Source organism: Mastigoproctus giganteus, chromosome 6, assembly GCF_048544385.1.
Source record: "Mastigoproctus giganteus isolate SK-2022 chromosome 6, ASM4854438v1, whole genome shotgun sequence".
NCBI classification, from domain to species: Eukaryota; Metazoa; Arthropoda; class Arachnida; order Uropygi; family Thelyphonidae; genus Mastigoproctus; species Mastigoproctus giganteus.
The window spans coordinates 125,371,908-125,390,526 of NC_143580.1; the positions used below are offsets into that span (position 1 = coordinate 125,371,908).

An 18,619-nucleotide genomic window follows, 5' to 3' on the forward strand; every position below is an offset into this window, starting at 1 on the left:
GGCTGTGTATTATGAAATATAACTGTTTTTTTGTCATAACTACCACTTGCTAATTAAGATTTAGTGGTAGACCTTTTTTATTTGTTTTATAAAAAAAAAAACCAACCTAGGTCTAATAGACTCATATTTTGGATGGGGGGGGGGTCAGGGATTACTTATCAGTAACAAAGTCATTAAACTGTTGCCCTCCTATCAATGATATAAACAATACACAGTGTGCCAATTAAATAACGAGACTGATGCTACTACAAAAAAAAAGAATAACAGTAATGGCAAAGTAAGGTTATATATTTTCTCATTTTTACTTGAATGTCCAAAATTACAGTGAAATTACAGTGAAATTTGATTTTTGCCAGTGAAATTACTGGCAAAAATCAAATTAGAATTTAAAAATATATATTGTGGCAAAAAATGAACTTATTTTTTGTTTTTCAATGCAGTAGTACATATATTTTTGTACCATGTGATTCAGTTTCATCAACTTATAGGTCAAAATTCCAAATAATTTATTCAGTTTCAGCTTTTGTATGACATAACTGAATAACTTCCTCTGACAGGTACAAGTTTTTCTTCCCATTTTCAAAGCTGCTTTCTTACTGTAATTTATTATAAACTGTGTCTACAATTACTTTGGAAAAAACATAGGATATAGTGTAAAACAAACATGATAGTTTCATGGGTTTGGGTTTTTGGTTTTATTGGCACATTAGCTACTAAGGCTATAATGCGCCAAGACCAGGTCATTTGTAAAAAATTTTAAACTTTCAGTGACCTAATTAGTTAGGTCACTATGTCAAAAGGTATATCAAATATATAAAAGAAAAATGTAAAAATTTTATAAACGAGTAAAAATATTTATTGATTTTAAAAAGCTAAAAACAGCAGACACATTGTCATTGTCAGATAAAATCTGACTGAGTGTATATGGCTCAGTCAGATGGTTAAAAGCGGTTAAACGGATATTGCTAAAATCTGGACATTCAATTAAAATGTGATGAATAGATAAAATGGTGCCACAGTTCTCGCACATAGGACAGTCATCTGCCCTCAGCAGAAAAGAATGTGTAAGATGACTGTGTCCTATTCGGAGACGAGCTAGAACAACTTCCTCCTTACGATTCCTGCGCAGACTAGACTGCCACGGTTCAATTACAGGCTTTATATGATATAATTTATTCGCAGTCTGTCTATTCCACGAATCCTGCCATTGGGAATGTATCTTTTGATGTACTATTTGCCTGTAGTCTGTATAGGGGACTAACAGGCAGCGGTTATTATTGGGAATTGCTGATTTGGCTGCGCCGTAAGCCAAATCATTTCCCCTAATCCCAATGTGGCTGGGAATCCAGCAGAAGCGGATATCATATTCGCGTTCATAGAGAACGTGAATCTTCTGCTGAATGCTAGACAGAACTGGATGAGGATTATATCTCACAGATATTAAAGCCTGTAACATGCTAAGAGAGTCGGAATATAAAATGAACCGTTGGTATTGGCATTTACTAATGTGATCCAAGGCTAACTCTATAGCGTGCAGCTCTGCAGTAAATATGCTGCATTCAGAGGGAATCTGCTCTGATATAGTGCTGTCTGTAAAGACAGCAGCAGATCCCACATATGATTCTTACTTCGAACCGTCTGTGTAGACTGGCGCGAAGTCGGAATATTCAGTTCGGTGTGCTGAATGAAGCTGCAGGTAGACACATGATGGAGTGTCCGACTTTCCCCAGTTTCTGAGCAACAAGTCGCATGCCGGGACACGAGCATGCCAGGGTGGGAAGGGTTGCTTTGATGTTTGGGCAACCTTGTCTACCTTGATATTAAGTTCTTTGAGTAGCTCTTGGAAACGAATACCAAAAGGACGATTGGCAGTCTTGCGGGTATTGTATAAATTTTCCCATTGTGGCTCAAAAACGAATGGCCACGTAGGATGGTCTGGCAGGGATTTCAGTTTTAAAGCATACTTTAAAGACAACTGCTTACGTCGAAGCGATAACGGTGGTTCGTTTGCTTCAACGTATAAGCTCTGGACAGGAGATGTGCGATATGCTCCAGTAGCAATACGTAGGGCCTGATGATGGACGGGGTCCAGCCGTCGCAGGACAGACACTGTCTCTGGCTGAGGAATATACCTGGGACCCATAGTCTAGTTTGGATCGCACAAGTGCACGGTAAAGCCGAAGAAGGATACATCTGTCTGCTCCCCAAGATGTAGAGGAGAGCGAGCGGAGAATATTAAGCCCACGTGTGCACTTTGTGCGGAGTTGACGGATATGATCCAAAAAGTTCAGTTTTTTATAGAATATGAGTCCCAAGAATTTTATGTTCGCTGCTACTGGAATGGCATTTTGTCCGAGCCTTAAATCAGGTTCAGGATGAAGATTACGCTTGCGACAAAAGTGTACGCAAACAGTCTTCTCCGGCAAAAACCTGAAGCCATTAGCAAGTGCCAGGAATTCAGACTATCAATGGCTTTCTGCAGTTGTCTTTCAATAACCCTCATGTTGCACGACTGGCAAAAAATGCTAAAGTCATCAACATAGAGGGCACTGTTTACAGTTGGAGGAAGTTGTTCTGTGATGGAATTTATTTTGATGGCAAAAAGCGTGACACTTAATACTGATCCTTGTGGTACTCCCTCCTCTTGGCTAAAAGAGTGAGAGAGTGAGGATCCCACACGAACTTGGAACGATCGATTGGCTAAAAAGTTTTGAATAAAAAAGGGGAGATGCCCTCTTAGACCTAGGCTATGTAAATCTTTTAAAATGCCAAATCTCCAAGTTGTGTCATACGCTTTCTCCATGTCAAAGAACACCGACACCAAGTGTTCGTGTTTTAGGAAAGCATCCCGGATGGATGCTTCCAATCTAATAAGATGGTCCAAAGTGGACCGGTTCCTTCGGAAGCCGCACTGTATGCTGGAGAAAAGGTCATTTGATTCTAAATACCATATTAAACGAGAATTAACCATTCTTTCCAGGATTTTGCACAGACAGCTAGTCAGAGCAATAGGACGATAATTGGTGGTGACTTTTGGATCCTTTCCTGGCTTAGGAAAGGCAAGGCAAGAACGATTGCCTTTCGCCAGGAGTCCGGAAACTGCCCTTCAGTAAAGATTCTGTTATACAGAAGGAGCAGACAATCCATAGATTTTAGTGAAAGATGTTTAATCATTTCATAATGGATGCCATTTGGTCCAACAGCACTTGCTTTGGAAAGAGTGAGGGCTCTTTTCAGTTCCTCTATAGTGAACGCCTCGTTGTAGGGTTAGAGGCCCTTGGACTTAAAATTAAGTGCTTGTTTTTCCAGTTTATGTTTCGGGACCAGGAACTCTGGGGAATACGAGGATGTTGCGGAGATGTTAGAGAATGTTTCCCCAAGAGCATTGGCTATTGCAGTTGGATCTGCAATAGCGCATCCATTATAATCTAGGATTGCAGAAGGGTGGGATGTATATTTTCCCTTCATTTTCCGGATTTTATCCCAGACTACCTTAGAATTGGTAGCCTGGTTAATAGATGAGGTAAAACGGATCCACGATTCCTTTTGACTCTGACGACGGATATATCGTGCTTTGGCTCATGCACGTTTAAAGGCTATAAGGTTGGTCGTTGTAGGATATCGGCGGAATATCCCCCACGCTTTGTTTTAAGCCTTTTTTGCTGCTGTGCATTGTGAATTCCACCAAGGTTTGGGAAATGGTGGAAACCGGGCAGATGTTTTTGGAACAGCATTCGCAGCTGCTTGGACAATATTTTCTGTGATGTACTTAACTGCATCATTGATAGGCTCTTGACTGACTGTGCTAAGATCAAAATTTGCCTGATGTTGGAAGGCAGTCCAGTCAGCCTGATCAATCTTCCACCGTGGTAACCTGAAGGGAAGACATGGTCTCCCACTGTATAACGAGGTTATCACAGGGAAGTGATCACTTCCGTATGGATTCTCCTCCACTTCCCAAGTGAGTGAAGGGAGTAGAGAAGGGGAGCAGATAGAGAGATCAATGGCAGAAAAAGTACAGGTAGGCATGTGGAAGAAGGTGTTTGTTCCAGTATTTAGAAGGGAAAGGTCATTGTCGTTGAGCATACGCTCTATGACTCGTCCCCTTCTGTTGATGTTAGCACTACCCCACAGGGTGTTATGTCCATTAAAATCCCCGAGAAGTAAGAAAGGGGGAGGCAGCTGCGTTAGAAGATCATCAAGATCTGCCTGGGAGATGTCAGTCCCAGGTGGCAAATAAATGGAGCACACAGTTAATAAAAATCCCACTGAAAGGCGAATTGCAACAGCCTCTATGCTGGTTGTAATTAGGAAGGGCCTCACTGGGGTCTGGTTACCCACAAGGATAGCCACTCCCCCATGTACAGAGCCATCCGCAATTCTATCCTTTCGAAAAACTGTGATGTTGTGCATCGTGGGATCGTTATTTGCCTTTAGATATGTCTCCTGCGTAGCCGAGTGGGCAGGAGCGGGAGTGCAGTAGCACACGCTCTTTGAGTAGACCGGGGTTCAAGCCCCTGACTGCTGAATACGGTCGATCTGCCAACCCGCACTGGACCAGCGTGGCAGATTATAGTCCATTTCCCTCAGCATGAATTGTTGAGGAGGCTTCCACCCTGCAGTGGGTTGATAATGGCTGCACTTTACTTTTTTTACTTTTTTTATGTCTCCTGCAAGCAAAAGCAAACTGGCTCGTGCTTTTGCAGGAGGGCCTTGATGTCATCAATATTTTGCCGGAATCCACGACAATTCCATTGTAGGAATTTAGCCATTATTTTGGCTTGGTGGGTCCATCAGGCAGCTTCCAAGGTGCTGAGGGCTTACTTTTATCAGTCTTGGGTCTATCTTTTTTGGGGAAGAATGGACGCTGTCCCGTGTCCATTTCTTCCTCCGCAAAGAGTTCCAAGACTGAATCTTCGGGTACCTCCTTCTGCTCGACATCCATCTTTTCTTGGGTACTAGCGGGGGGGACTTCCCTTTTTTTATTCTTTTCTTTCATAGTTACCTTTGTTACTTGTGGAGCGTTAGGAGGTACCGATATAGGAGTGGCAGCTGATTGGTCCTTCTGCGCAGGTTTTTGAGAACTTAAAAGATAACGCGCGATGGGAGTGAAAGACTCCTTTGGAGGAATGGTCATGTCCGTCTGAGTTCCGACGGAACATCTCCCTGCTACCTTCTGGGTGTAGGTAGGTTTGTTGATATTCAGGGGTTTGACCGATTTCCTTGCCTCCTGGTATGATATATTTAGCTCTGCCTTCAGCCGTTGAATTTCTTTTTCTTCTTTCCACCTCTGGCATGCTCGTGAGTAGGCCGGGTGTTCGCCTTCACAGTTAATAGAGGTGAGTTTTGCGGCTGAACATGCTGTTGTTTCGTGGTCCTTTGCACCGCATCGAGCGCATGCAAGGACTCCACGGCAGGCCATTTGAGAATGTCCATACTTCTGGCATTTAAAACACCGTAAAGGGTTCGGAACGTATGGACGCACTGAACAGTTTGATGTATCCAGCTTTAATCTCGTCAGGAGGTTTAGGAGAGTTAAAAGTCAGGATAACGCTCCTGGTTTTAACAATTTTTCCATCCCTTTGCGCAGTGATTCTCTTGACGGCAATGACTCCCTGTGGTTTTAATTCGGAGCAGATTTCCTCCTCGGTTACGTCAAGAAGGTCCCACTCCGAAATGACACCTCTCGATGAATTGAGTGTTCTGTGTGGTGTCACTGTTATAGGGATATTGCCTGTCATTTTTAGTTTCAATTAAAAGGTCTCCAGAACGAAGCCTTTTAACTGATATTGCCTGTCATTTTTAGTTTCAATTAAAAGGTCTCCAGAACGAAGCCTTTTAACTGATTTGGGTGAACCTGCTAACCCATCTAACCCTTTTTGAATAAAAAAGGGCGATATTTTACCAATCGGTGTCTCATTGGTAGGATGCGTGATTAAGAACCTTGGGACTGGCCCTGATGGTATTTCGGTTCGCTGCCTCTTTTTAGCAATAATGCTATCTGCTTCTTTTTCAATGGTTTCAGATAGGGACCGGGTTGGGGCCCCTGAAGAAGTTAGTTTATCAGGATTCATAGAGTTTTTTATATGGTTCAGTGCCCGGGCTCCCCACCCACCACGGAGCCCAAAGGGACGCCCACTACCCGGCATGCAATAAATGCGCTCGGGAGTGGAACGCCAGGGCTACCCAGACACTATACCCGCACTGCCGCCAGCCTGAATCCTGTCCCTCGGACCATGAGGGTAGGGGCGTGGCATTGACACGGTTGACCCTCGCAGGCGAGCCTACTAGCCGATTGATCCTAGCCGGGCCTTCCAGGACCACCCGTCTTGTCGAAGCAGGGGCCAAAGTGGTGTATTGAAGCTGGGCCCCTCAACCACCAGGATCCCCCTTCCCGAATTTCCACGGGTTGCAGCGCACGGCAAACACGCCGGATTCCATTGATGTAAGCCTGGAACCTGGGCTGTGGGCGTTGGTCCCAGTGATGCTATTCTGGAAGTCCAGCAGCGTCACTGGGAGGTCCCCTCACCACGTACAGGTGCCCACGTCGAGGGGCGTTTCATGGGACTGTGCCAGTTTTCTTTCCTTAATTTTCATCAGAATTAATAAAAAGTTTCTGTATGCTTCTGCATCCATGCATAATATATAAGCAGAAATATATGCCCATGCACAAAATTGAAATTTGACACTTTTAACCACTGTCTATAGTTTATAGCTGTAAATTTTTTTTTTTTTTGGCCTTCAGTTGAATTTATATATATATATATATATTTTAAATTAAATAAAATAAAACATAAGCCAGTAGTATGGCAAAAACTGTAGAGCGAAAATTAACATAAAAATAACCAAATAAACAAACGAACAAAAAAGAATAAAAGTTAGACATAAATAATAGCCCAGCACTGGCTTATGTTTTATTTTATTTAATTTAAAATATATTTCGGCTTCATATGGAGGAATTGCGAGTCGCTGCCTCTAATGAATGCTCAATTATTTATTTTATTAAAATGTAACTTTTGTCAATATTTAATGGTAGTATATATATATATATATATATATATATGGTGTCTCAAAAATATTGGTACAAACGTTTAGGGGAGGTAGGTAACATCTAAAGGAATGTGAATCACATAGGAACCCATAACCGGAAACGTCACGGGAAAGTAGTAGCAGAGGCACAAGAAGCAGAAATGACACAACACTGTAATTAGTGGCAAACATTTATTTGACATAATATTAACAATGGAGTACAAGATGGATACATTTCATGATGTTACAACAGATGCTTGAAGGTTCCACCATGAGACGCGATGCATGCGTGACACTGATGCAGCATGGATTGGCGGACACGGTCGAACACACCTGAAGTTTCTTTGACACTAGCAGCAGCACAGACAAGTCTCGCTACGAGATCCATTTCTGTCTCCACAGGTGATTCATACACGATAGATTTGAGGGTCCCCACAGAAAGAAATCAAGGCTTGATAAATCAGGTGAGTGTGGGGACCAGGCAACAGGTCCACCACGGCCAATCCATCGATGCCCAAAATGCCTGTTCAATTGGTCACAAACGCACCTTCCATAATGGGCAGGTGCCCCGTCAAGTTGAAACGAAATGTTGCGTCTCACATTTGCTGAAACATCGTCAAGTAACTCTGGTAGAACTTGTTCAAGAAAGATCCGATATTTATACGGAGTTCATGCGGGATGGTAACAGGTATGGGCCGACTAAGCAGTCACCGACCATACCTGCCCACACATTTATTGCGAAATGATGTTGTGCCGCATGGGGGTGCACACTGTGCACAATGCTCATGTGTGTGAGCCCACACATGAGCATTGTGCTGATTGAATAAGCCTTCCTGAGTGAAATAAGCCTCACTCATGAACAAAACATAGGCTGGAAAGTTCAAGTCTTGAACACTTTCTTGGGGAAACCACTGTGCAAAAGCCACACGTGCAGGATGATCTTGGGGGAGCAGTAACTGAACCCTTTGGAGATGAAACGGGTGTAAGGAATCGTCGTACCTGGTACACTGCAACGAGACACTCCTGAGGCAATGGCACGTGTGCTGGTAGTAGGATTATTCTGGACGGCATTCAACACACTTTCTTCCATAGCAGGAATTTGCATCAAACGTGGTCTGACTGCACTATTCCTGTTATCTCTAAATAACCCATAATCGCACAAATTTTGATGCACACGCACAAACACACGCACAAATGAATGCTTCCCAAATATGTCTGTCTGGGAAGCATTCTCCATAAATTTGTTGAGTGGTTCGTCCATTGCCATCTGCTAATCCGTACACTAGGTGCATGTCTGCCAGCTCACAGTTTGTATATCGATGCATGCTCTTTGTGAGGTGACTACCGTGCCGTCTACTGATTTACAGTGACGTTTCCAGTTATGGGTTCCTATGCGATTCACATTCCTTTAGATGTTACCTACCTCTCCTAAACATTTGTACCAATATTTTTGAGACACCCTGTATATATATATATATTTTTTTTTTAAATAACTTGTAAAAAATAGTTTTAAATATTTAATTTTCTTATTATAAAATTAAAATTTAGATACAATAAAGTATGGAAATTAAGAAAGGATGATTTATTGGTATACTGCAGGCAGAATTCAAAAATTCCAGAAACTTTTCCATTAAAAAAAAAAAAAACAAAAAAAAACACAAGTTGATCACCTGACAAGGGTGATGAAACTCAAAACTGTTAATTGTTATTGACTCTGCTATTAACTCTAAACTATTAACTATTGCTCTAAACTTTCTAAGCAATTTTCCGTAAAAAAACATAGCCCCATCCTTGGGTGGAATATTTTAAATCTTTCCCAGAATAATTACCTGAAAACATGTGATTGAAAAAATATATGGACTGTGAGAAGGTTTCTTCTTTCGCCACAATCATTCTTGTAATTATTTTTGTGAAAGGTGCTTTGGTTGATCAATAAAGAATAAGTCCAGTTAGTTTTTTCTTTTTTTTTTTTTTCTTTCTTTCTTGAATATGTACATGATGCTTCCTTTTGTTTTTTTTTTTTTTTGATCTTTGTTGATGTATCACACAGATTCTTAGTTTGGTTTTTTAGGAAGATTATGTTACTTCAGCAGAAACTGAAGCCAAAACAATTAGTGGTGGGGGATGCTATAATGGATATGAAAACATTGAATATATACTTTTAATATCTGCCATTTGCCAGTACATATTGTCTATGTTCTTTCCATTTGCAAAACAGTCTACAATATGGCTATATGGGGGGGGCAGTCGGAGAGTGAAAATATGCAGTATTATGGCAAGTCTAAGACTGTTCATCTCTTTCTTTGGTTTTAAATATACTTTCTTGAGTGCATGATGTTTAGAGATTTATTTACAATATTCCTGTCACAACAGTATATGATGTATAGATATATTTGCAAAATCTTTGTCACAAAATTCATAAAACGTTTGTGAAGAACTTCTTGCAGCAGTGGCATGGTAGTGCCTACAGCGATGGGTTGAAGAAGAAACAGTTTAATTGGTTTGAGATGTTGGCTGAAAGCAAGTGTAACAATATTTATCATATTGGATGGTGCATGAAACTTTAAATCCCATGTTATGGAAATCAAAACAGCAACAAAGTTTAATAATTCATTAAAATATGGTTCTGAGCACACATAATGTGCATGGAAACACTGGCCACAATAATATATGTCATCTGCTTACATTTATTGACTATGTTCATTTTTTTTTTTTTTTTTTTTTTATGTAAACCCCAAATACGAGAGGTATTAGAACCTATAGTGCTTAGTACCATGCTTGGGTTGAAGGTTGAGAAGATGAAAGAAGATATTTGTTGACATTGGACTTGAACTTCTGTAGACTGTAATTTTCAGGAAATACGTATGAAGTAAGGTTGTTCCAGAAAACGGCAGTTGAATGAATAAACGAGGAAGATGAAAAGTTGGTTCTGTGAGTTTGAAGTTGGACAGTAAATGGATGTTGACTGGTGGCAGCATGTGTTCGGACTGTTTTGAAAGAGAGAGAGCGGGAATTATAGAAGCCAATTCAGAAGAACAGTGCCCATGGAAGTATCTGTAGAAGAGGCATGCAGCAGAATTTGCAAAACAGTTTTCAAAATCAATTGTGAAAATTAATTGCCTACAGTGATGGTTTCAATAAAAAAACTAATGTTTAATTAACAAGTAACAGTGAAATTTGATATTATAGAAGCTTGAATTTGACTATGATTATATTTGTTACATTTTCAAAATAATGAGACTGTGATTAACTTTTTTTATTTAAATTATTAAATAAACTAATCTCATGCAGTGAGCTGCTTAGCTTGGCTTATTTTTTTCATATCCTTACTTTTAAAATGATTAGAACTATACTTTCTTTTAAAATCATATAGAGTAATTACAGTATTGTGTTACTTCAGGCTTCCCTTTCCAGTATTTTTAAGTGAAAATTTCAGCATTATCTAGTTAAATTTTATTGTTCTGGAATGACAAATTCAAAAGGTGGCAGCCCTAACAGAAAGTTCAGAGCTTATCCTTTCCCAATAACAATATACAAGCTGTGAAAGTATTTCAGTATTAAAAATAAGTGTACTTAATTAGGGATTTTTTTATACTCTCAAGTTGAGATTGTGTTTGTTCTTTGTTATACCTTTTTATTCCTTCTTTATTCTCATTCATTCTTGCCTTACTTATTCAACAGGAAGAAGCAGCCAGATTAAAAAAAACAGTAAATTCTTCAGGCCTTGGTGATCCTATGCCACTTCACGTTGCTGACTTTCGTGAGTGTGCTGAAAAAGAAACACTTTCTCCAGTTACATCAGGCATGTTTATACTAATTTTTGTGTTGCAGATGTTCAAATTAACAAAATGTAAACATTTCAAAATATTTTAATGTCGTATAGTAACCTTTTTAGTAAATGTTGCCCATCTAGTTAATCACTGAATTTAGGATTTCTTGGCTAATTACAATAAAAATATTTATCACAGTATAACTGAAAGAATACATTGGGGAGTCACAATGACATTCAAGCTCATAAAAGAGGGAAAAAAATAGTATGCAGTGGAAGAAATTAAAAAGAAGTGGCATTTGTGCAAAAACTCATTCAGTTTTCAAGTTTTTATTAGAAAAACCAGATAATTTTTCCTCCGAACAGAGTGTCTTTAGAACAAAAAAGGGCTAAAAAAAAGCTGTACCCAATGTATTTAACCATATGAATTATAAGGTTAGAAAAACTATACATTTATGAATGTTATATTTGAAGATATGACTAATATAATTACTAACAGTTAGGCAACTGTAAACTGTTACCAAGATTTCTCAGTGATATATAGTTGAGTTGTATCCATGAAAATTGCATCATTCATATTTTTTGATATCTGGTGAAATCTGCATATGATCTTGATTGCTGTTGAAATTTGCTTCAAATATTGCATTATTCAGAGTTCTTGATTGGTGTTGAAATCTGCTTATGATCTTGATTGCTGCTGAAATCTGCTTCAAGTTACTTCTGTTTGTGAATCAATTGGAAGTTGCTCTTTCAATGTTTTTTTTTTTTTTTTTTTTTTAACCATGTGCTTGCAGGTTAGTTGTAGGAGTGTGGAGCTGTGTGAAGATAACTGGAAGGAGCAGGTTGCTGAAGAACTGTGGAGCTGTTTGCAGAAGGCTTGGAATTTGAAGGATGTTTGCATTGTGCTGAATTATGGATATTGTAGCAGATCAGCGGAATGTGGAATTGTGGAGAGTAGAGAAGGTTGTCTGGCTAGGGCCACATGGTTTTTTCCTTCTGGAAACTAAGGTTTTTCATTCTGCAACCAGACAAACACCAACGAATTCATGCAGTTAGTCTCTCCCCTTAGGGAAGATAGAGAGAAGTGTAGGAGGACAGTTATTGGAGCTGTTTGGAGACTATTATTAAAAGCATTCAGTTGCTAACAACAGAAGATAAAAGATGACATACTAGGATGACAGGGATTTCATCATCTTTTATTGGGGTTTACAATGCAAGAGTAAACAGTTCACTAAAATGAAATGATAAAACAGTTTCGAAAATTAGTTACAGTCCAATAAAAAACATTAAAATCTAAATTTATGTACTGACAGAGTATATAAGGCAGCAGTCAGTTTGTTGCCATTGTTACACATCTCTTTACCAATGATATGATCTAAACCTTTACACTCTTTAAAGAATGTGTCGTCTTCAGGGGCATTTGCCCCTGAAGACGACACAGTGTGCTGAAGTGGGATTTACTCAAAGAGGTAACTACCGTCAGGGGTAAAGGAAAGGGTTTTTGCTTCCGTAAAGGGGAGTACAGTGGTCTCAGACAGTTTTTAAGTTCTGTACAGTGGGATCAACTGACGATGTTACAAACAGTAAATTCTAAGTGGGAAGCATTCAAAGAATTAATCGTGGAAGCTACTAGACTTTATATACCGATTAAGAAATATCGTTCAAGGTTTAGGCCTAAATGGTTATCAAATGAACTAATGAGACTCGTGACAGAGAAGAAAAATGCATGGGATGCATATAAATTATCAGGTGACGCAGAAGCCTGTGGCAGATATAAGCTAGTCTGTAATCAGGTCACAAAGGAGGTTCGGCAGGCGAAGGCGGATTACGAGAAATCTTTGGCAAAAGATGCTAAGAAAAACAGCAAGGATTTCTTTACTTATATAAACTCTTAAAGGAAGGGGATGAATATGATTGGTCCACTTGACATCAATGGTTCGACTGTTGATGATCCTGCTCAGATAGCAAACAAACTGAATGAGTATTTTGCATCTACATTCACACGTGAGGAATTATTACAATTTGAAAATGGAAGAAGGTTATCAAATTGTAGCAGTGTGCTTAATGATTTTGTAATAACTGAGAGCAAAGTGGAGGAGAAATTGTTGAAGTTAAACACAAGAAAGGCACCTGGGGTGGATGGGATCTATCCAGTTATTTTAAAGGAGGCGGCAAAGCAACTAAGCAAACCCTTAGCCATAATTATGAGAGCATCCTTGGACTCAGGGGAGGTTCCCACGGACTGGAGATGTGCAAATGTGTCCCCAATTCACAAAGGTGGATCGAAGGGTGACACGAGTAATTACAGACCAGTTAGTTTAACTTCTGTTCCGGGTAAAATAATGGAGTCGCTGGTTAAAGATGCATTGCAGGATCATCTAGACAAGACTGCAGCAATAATTCAAACACAGCATGGGTTTGTTAAGGAAAGTCTTGTCTGACAAATTTGATTGGTTATTATGATGTGGTCACAAAGGAACTGGATGTAAAAAATAATTTTGATATCATATACTTGGATTTCAGGAAAGCTTTTGACACTGTTGCGCATGGAAGACTACTGTACAAATTGGAGCAGAATGGTATTAAGGGTAAGTTGCTACAATGGATAAAAGGATGGCTAAGTGGGAGAAGACAGAGGGTGGTAATCAATGGGTGCTGCTCTTCGTGGACTAATGTTATTAGTGGAGTCCCACAGGGTTCGGTGTTGGGTCCACTGTTGTTTTGTGTATTTATCAATGATATTGATGAAGGTATATCAGGCTTAATGTCGAAGTTTGCAGATGACACAAAGGTTGGCAGGGTTGTTAATGACAGTAATGGCAGTGTGCTACTGCAACAGGATCTAGAAAATTTGGGCAGATGGGCTAAGAAGTGGCAACTGAAGTTCAACCTTGACAAATGCAAAGTACTGCATATGGGTAGAAGTAACCCCAGAGAAACGTACCAACTGTGTGGTACTACACTTAAGGTGGTAGAAAATGAAAAAGACCTGGGAGTAATTGTGCAGTCAGATATGAAGTTTTCTGAGCAGTGCAGACAGGCTGCTAGGGCAGGTCATGGGGTTTTGTCAATGATATATAGGAATTTTGCTAGCAGGGAAAAGGAGGTGATTGTCCCTCTGTATAAGGCAATGGTCAGGCCACGCCTTGAGTACTGCATACAGGTCTGGAGGCCTCATTTTAGGAAGGATGTAGATTTGCTTGAGCGTGTACAGAGAAGAGCAACACGATTGGTGAGAGGAATGAAGGGATTCTCTTGCCAAGAGAGGCTTAAGTTCTGCAAATTGCAGTGGCTGGAGACTAGGCACCTGCGCGGTGATCTGATTGAGGTCTATAAGGCCTTGAATGGGTTGAGCACGCTGAATTCTGATGGGATCCTTCCACTTGTTCAGATTACCAACCTACGGGGACATAAGTTCAAATTAAGAAAGGACAGATGTAGAATAGATGTGCGGAAATTTGCCTTTAGCCAGCGGGTGGTTAATTGCTGGAACAAACTTCCATCTGTCGTTGTGGAAGTTGATAGGTTAAATAAATTTAAGGAGGAACTGGACAGGCATTTGGAGGGAATGGTGTGATTTTTTTTTTTTTTTTTTTATTTTGGCTGATGCTGCATAAGCTCCTACACTTGCTTTCTTGCATCATGTGCCACTACTACTACTACTACTATTTCTGATTCCACATTTTTTGAAAAATTTGAGATTTCTTTTATTGCTCTTTTTTTCTTGGGTATAAGGAAAAGTTCCAGTAATACATGCACAGGGACTCTCCGATATGCAGGGCAGCAACAATATATAGTCTGATCTAAAAAAAAAAAAAAAAAAAAAGTATGTATATCACTGCATGCAGTATACTTTCACTCCATAAGATATAGCAAATTTTAAGCAATTAAGATGCACTTTACTTGGTGTATGGACTTACAGAAAAAGTGCATTATGGACCAGAAAATGCAGTATTTCTTTTTCAAAATGACAAATTTGTTGTAGTGGAAGTTGAATATTTTTAGTCTCATTAGTTCAAGCTTGCTACAGGTGGCAATTTGAATGATCAATCAGCTGACCATATGAATATCTGGAATTTTATTTTCCAATAAAATTCCAGATATTCATATGGTCATCTGAGTCATCAAGGAATCAGTAAATTTAAATAATTGTTGCTATATCCAGCAATTTTGTGTAGGTTTTGGGTTATGACTTGTGGAGTCTTGATTTGATGCAATGAAGATGGTGTTAGAAGTAAAGAATTTTGACTTAAGTAAAAACTTTAGAAAATTTAATTAAAGCCATGTACACCTGTCATTAATTCAAGTTGTTATCACAGGCATACCTTTGTTGCCATTGCAGATTTATGCTTGTCAAACTTTATACATGGAATCACGTTGATTACTTGGTGTCTGAAAATTTGGTGTATGACAATTTAGAGTAAGAAAGTTTAGGAGATTACAACAATTTGTTGCATGCGTGACAGTATAGCAGTAAAGAAAATAAATGAAAAGGATGGATCTGTTTTATTCTATCGAAACTCTGCTCAAGCTTATTAGCACAAATGAAATGAGGATGGGAAATGAGGAAGTGAATGAAGATAAATATTGTTAATTACACAGTTTGACAGCTTGGAAGTCAGAGGAAACTTGTTGTCAACAAATAAGAAATTAAGAAACTCAGTGAAGGAAAAAACGTTTTTTATTTTTAGGAAAAATTATTGAACCAAATATTTATATTAGCATAGATTAGTTGAGGATTAGGAAGTGATAAAATGCTTGTTGAGGCACTCTAGGTATAAAGAAAATAATCCAAGAAGATTTTAGGCTGGTTTGCAAATACCTAAGCACCTGTTAACATATGTATGCCTATCTCTCTGGCCACCTGAAAGAATTTGACTCCCTATAGACAGATTTTGATGAAATTTTATATTTTGGTCTTTTAGAAAGATTTATCAAGCCATCCTAGCTTTCATTAAAATCAGACCAAATGGAATTTTTTTCATAAAATTTAAAGATACCTGTACATAATTGTACAATAAGATTCTCCTTCTTGCTTCCATGCTATTTCTAGGTGCTTTATGACTCATCAATCTGTATAATACCACCACTTTGCCTATTGGAGTCAAGTGGTAAAATCCATGTTTAGTATCCAGAGCAGGACTCTGGCAACCCACCATCTCTTTCATCATGCAGTATGGTTGATGTCTTTTGAGGTTATGATGGACATCATGGTGAGATCCAATCTTCATTGATTTTCAAAGAAATAACTTTAAAATAATGTTTGCAGCTGGCCAGTAGATAGTTCTATTGGACGAAACATACTGATAACACTCTAGGAGGCATCCAGGTCAGTTAGTGTATAATCTAGTGTACAGGTCAAGATTCTTGACTTATGCACTAATCGTGAAAAAAAGTTGCAAGTTAGGGTTAAATTTGAAAGTGTCTGCAATTCTGCCCAAATGTGATAGGAAGGAGTATGTGATGAGAGTCTTGTTAATCAATTCAGCCCTGAAGAGATTGTGCAAAGATCATGAGGTAGAATATTTCTCAGTGTGGTCTGTGCTTGTTAACAGAAGAGACCGCTTCCACATGAATGGGATGCACTTAATACAAAGGGTGCGAGAAAATTTGCTGTTGTTATCAGTGTTAGGAGGTCGGAAAACTGCTAGCTTGGTGGGGGGAATTCACAGACTAAAAGATTAACAGTAGCTGCAGGCAGAGGCAAAAGTGATTCTTGCATTGCTTCTATTGTAATGAGCAGCAGCCTAGAGAGCAAGTTGCTGGGGATTTCAAGACCTGCTGAAAGTCATCGTGGAACAAGTTAATACATGGGTTGTGTTAGGGTAAATAAGAGTAAGAACAGGTGTTTTTTTTTTTTTTTTTTTTTTAAGTTGTTGGCGCATCGGTTTCTGTGGCTATAATGCACCACCCAAGGTTTTTGCATTACTCTGATCCAAGTCTGAGGCAGGATTCGAACCCACGACCTTTGGGGGGGGATCTCCAACAATTGACAAGAGAGGCAAGTTAATAGAATCCCTTCTGGACTCTTATCAACTTACCCTTCTGAACACTGGTGAACCTACCTATATTCATTTTTTGACAGGATCCATGAGTGCAATAGACCTGTCAATCTGTTCTCCTTCCTTATATACTATTATGGAGTGGTCGGTTCTTGAAAATCCACTAAACAGTGATCACCTTCCGATTCTCTGCAAGCTGCAAACACGGGCAAACTCTCCTTCACTACGTCGCTCCACTTGGAAATTTCGTAGGGCATGCTGGTATGAATATGCAACCCACGTGCAGTTAGACAATAAAATAATTCAATCTCAACCCATAGACAATGTCACAGAACATGTAACTAAACAAATATTACAAGCTGCTACCTCCGCAATACCAAAATCTTTCCCAGGGAAACGGAAACATAGTAATTACTGGTGGAATCAAGATTGCACACAAGCCAAACAGTACAAAAATAGAGCTTGGAACTTATTTCGTAAATTTCCCACAACTACCAATCTAATTAACTTCAAAAGACTCAAAGCTCAGTTCCGCCAAATAAGACGAAAAGCAAAGAAAGATGCCTGGATTAGCTTTTCCTCGAACATAAACAAGGATACAGACAGTAGAATTATCTGGAGAAAAATACAAACACTAAATAGCAAATACATTCAGTCCCCAGCCACAATACTAAACTGTGAAGGGAAAGAGTTGTCATCCCCGGGAGAAATAGCAAATGCCTTAGCGGAATCATTCGCTAGCATATCAGCAATAGCCTCCTACAAACCAACCTTTCAGCGAATTAAAAAAACTGCAGAGCAGCATAAGATTAATTTTTCCACGAGAATTTCACATCCATATAACCAGCCATTCACATTAACAGAACTTTTTGGAGCGCTCAATAAAACATCAAATAGCGCTGCTGGTCCAGATGGGATCTACTATATAATGTTAAAACAACTGAACGACAGAGCAAAAAGATCATTGTTAAACTATTACAACCGAATATTCTTAGAAAATGCTTACCCAGTTTCCTGGTGTCACTCAATAGTTCTAGCCTTCCCAAAGCCCGGAAAGGATCGTTCCTTTCCACATAACTATAGGCCAATTTCACTGACCAATTGTTTAGGCAAAGTCCTGGAAAAAATGGTTCACAGGCGGTTAATCTGGTTCCTGGAAACTAACAACTTGCTAAATAGTAATCAGTACGGTTTTCGGAAAAACCGTTCCACCTTAGACATAATGATAAAAGCAGAGTCAAATATACGTAATGCCTTCATAAGGGGACAGCATCTGGTGATGATTAATCTAGATATTCAGAAAGCCTTTGATACCACCTGGCGGTATGGTGTTCTTAAAGATCTACACTCTTTTGGCTTGAGAGGTCATCTACCCCAATTTATACAAAGCTTCCTATGCCATAGAACTTTTCAGGTCAGATACATGAATAATTTATCCAAAACATTTGAACAAGGGGAAGGTGTACCACAGGGTTCCATTCTGAGTCCAACATTATTTGCAATAAGAATCACCAACATGACAAGGGATGTACCAAATACAGTACAATCGTACATGTTTGCCGATGACCTCATTATCTATACTCAATCCCAGACTATGAACACCATCGAAAGGCAACTTCAAATTGCTATAGCTAGAATAGAATCATGGGCATTGCGGAATGGTTATTTCCCTAGCAGAAAAGAAGTCCACTGCTATTCATTTCTGTAAAAAACGGAAACTACATCCGGATCCAGAAATATTTTTAAACAACAGCCTGATTCCAGTCACTAACAATTTCCGTCTGTTGGGGTTAAATCTAGATAATAAACTTAATTTTGC

At 39.2% G+C, this 18,619-nt stretch overlaps 1 protein-coding gene across 7 annotated transcripts in view; it reads left to right on the plus strand.

The window, feature by feature from the left end:
* The window catches only part of Vps16B (Vacuolar protein sorting 16B), a 456,530-nt gene that overhangs the window by 93,234 nt on the left and 344,677 nt on the right, over positions 1–18,619 (plus strand). For all 7 annotated transcript variants that reach the window (XM_090375324.1, XM_090375325.1, XM_090375323.1 and 4 more), the window contains one exon: positions 10,711–10,835. In XM_090375324.1, the coding sequence (XP_090231450.1) occupies positions 10,711–10,835 (125 nt within the window). The remainder of the gene's footprint in view (positions 1–10,710; positions 10,836–18,619) is intronic.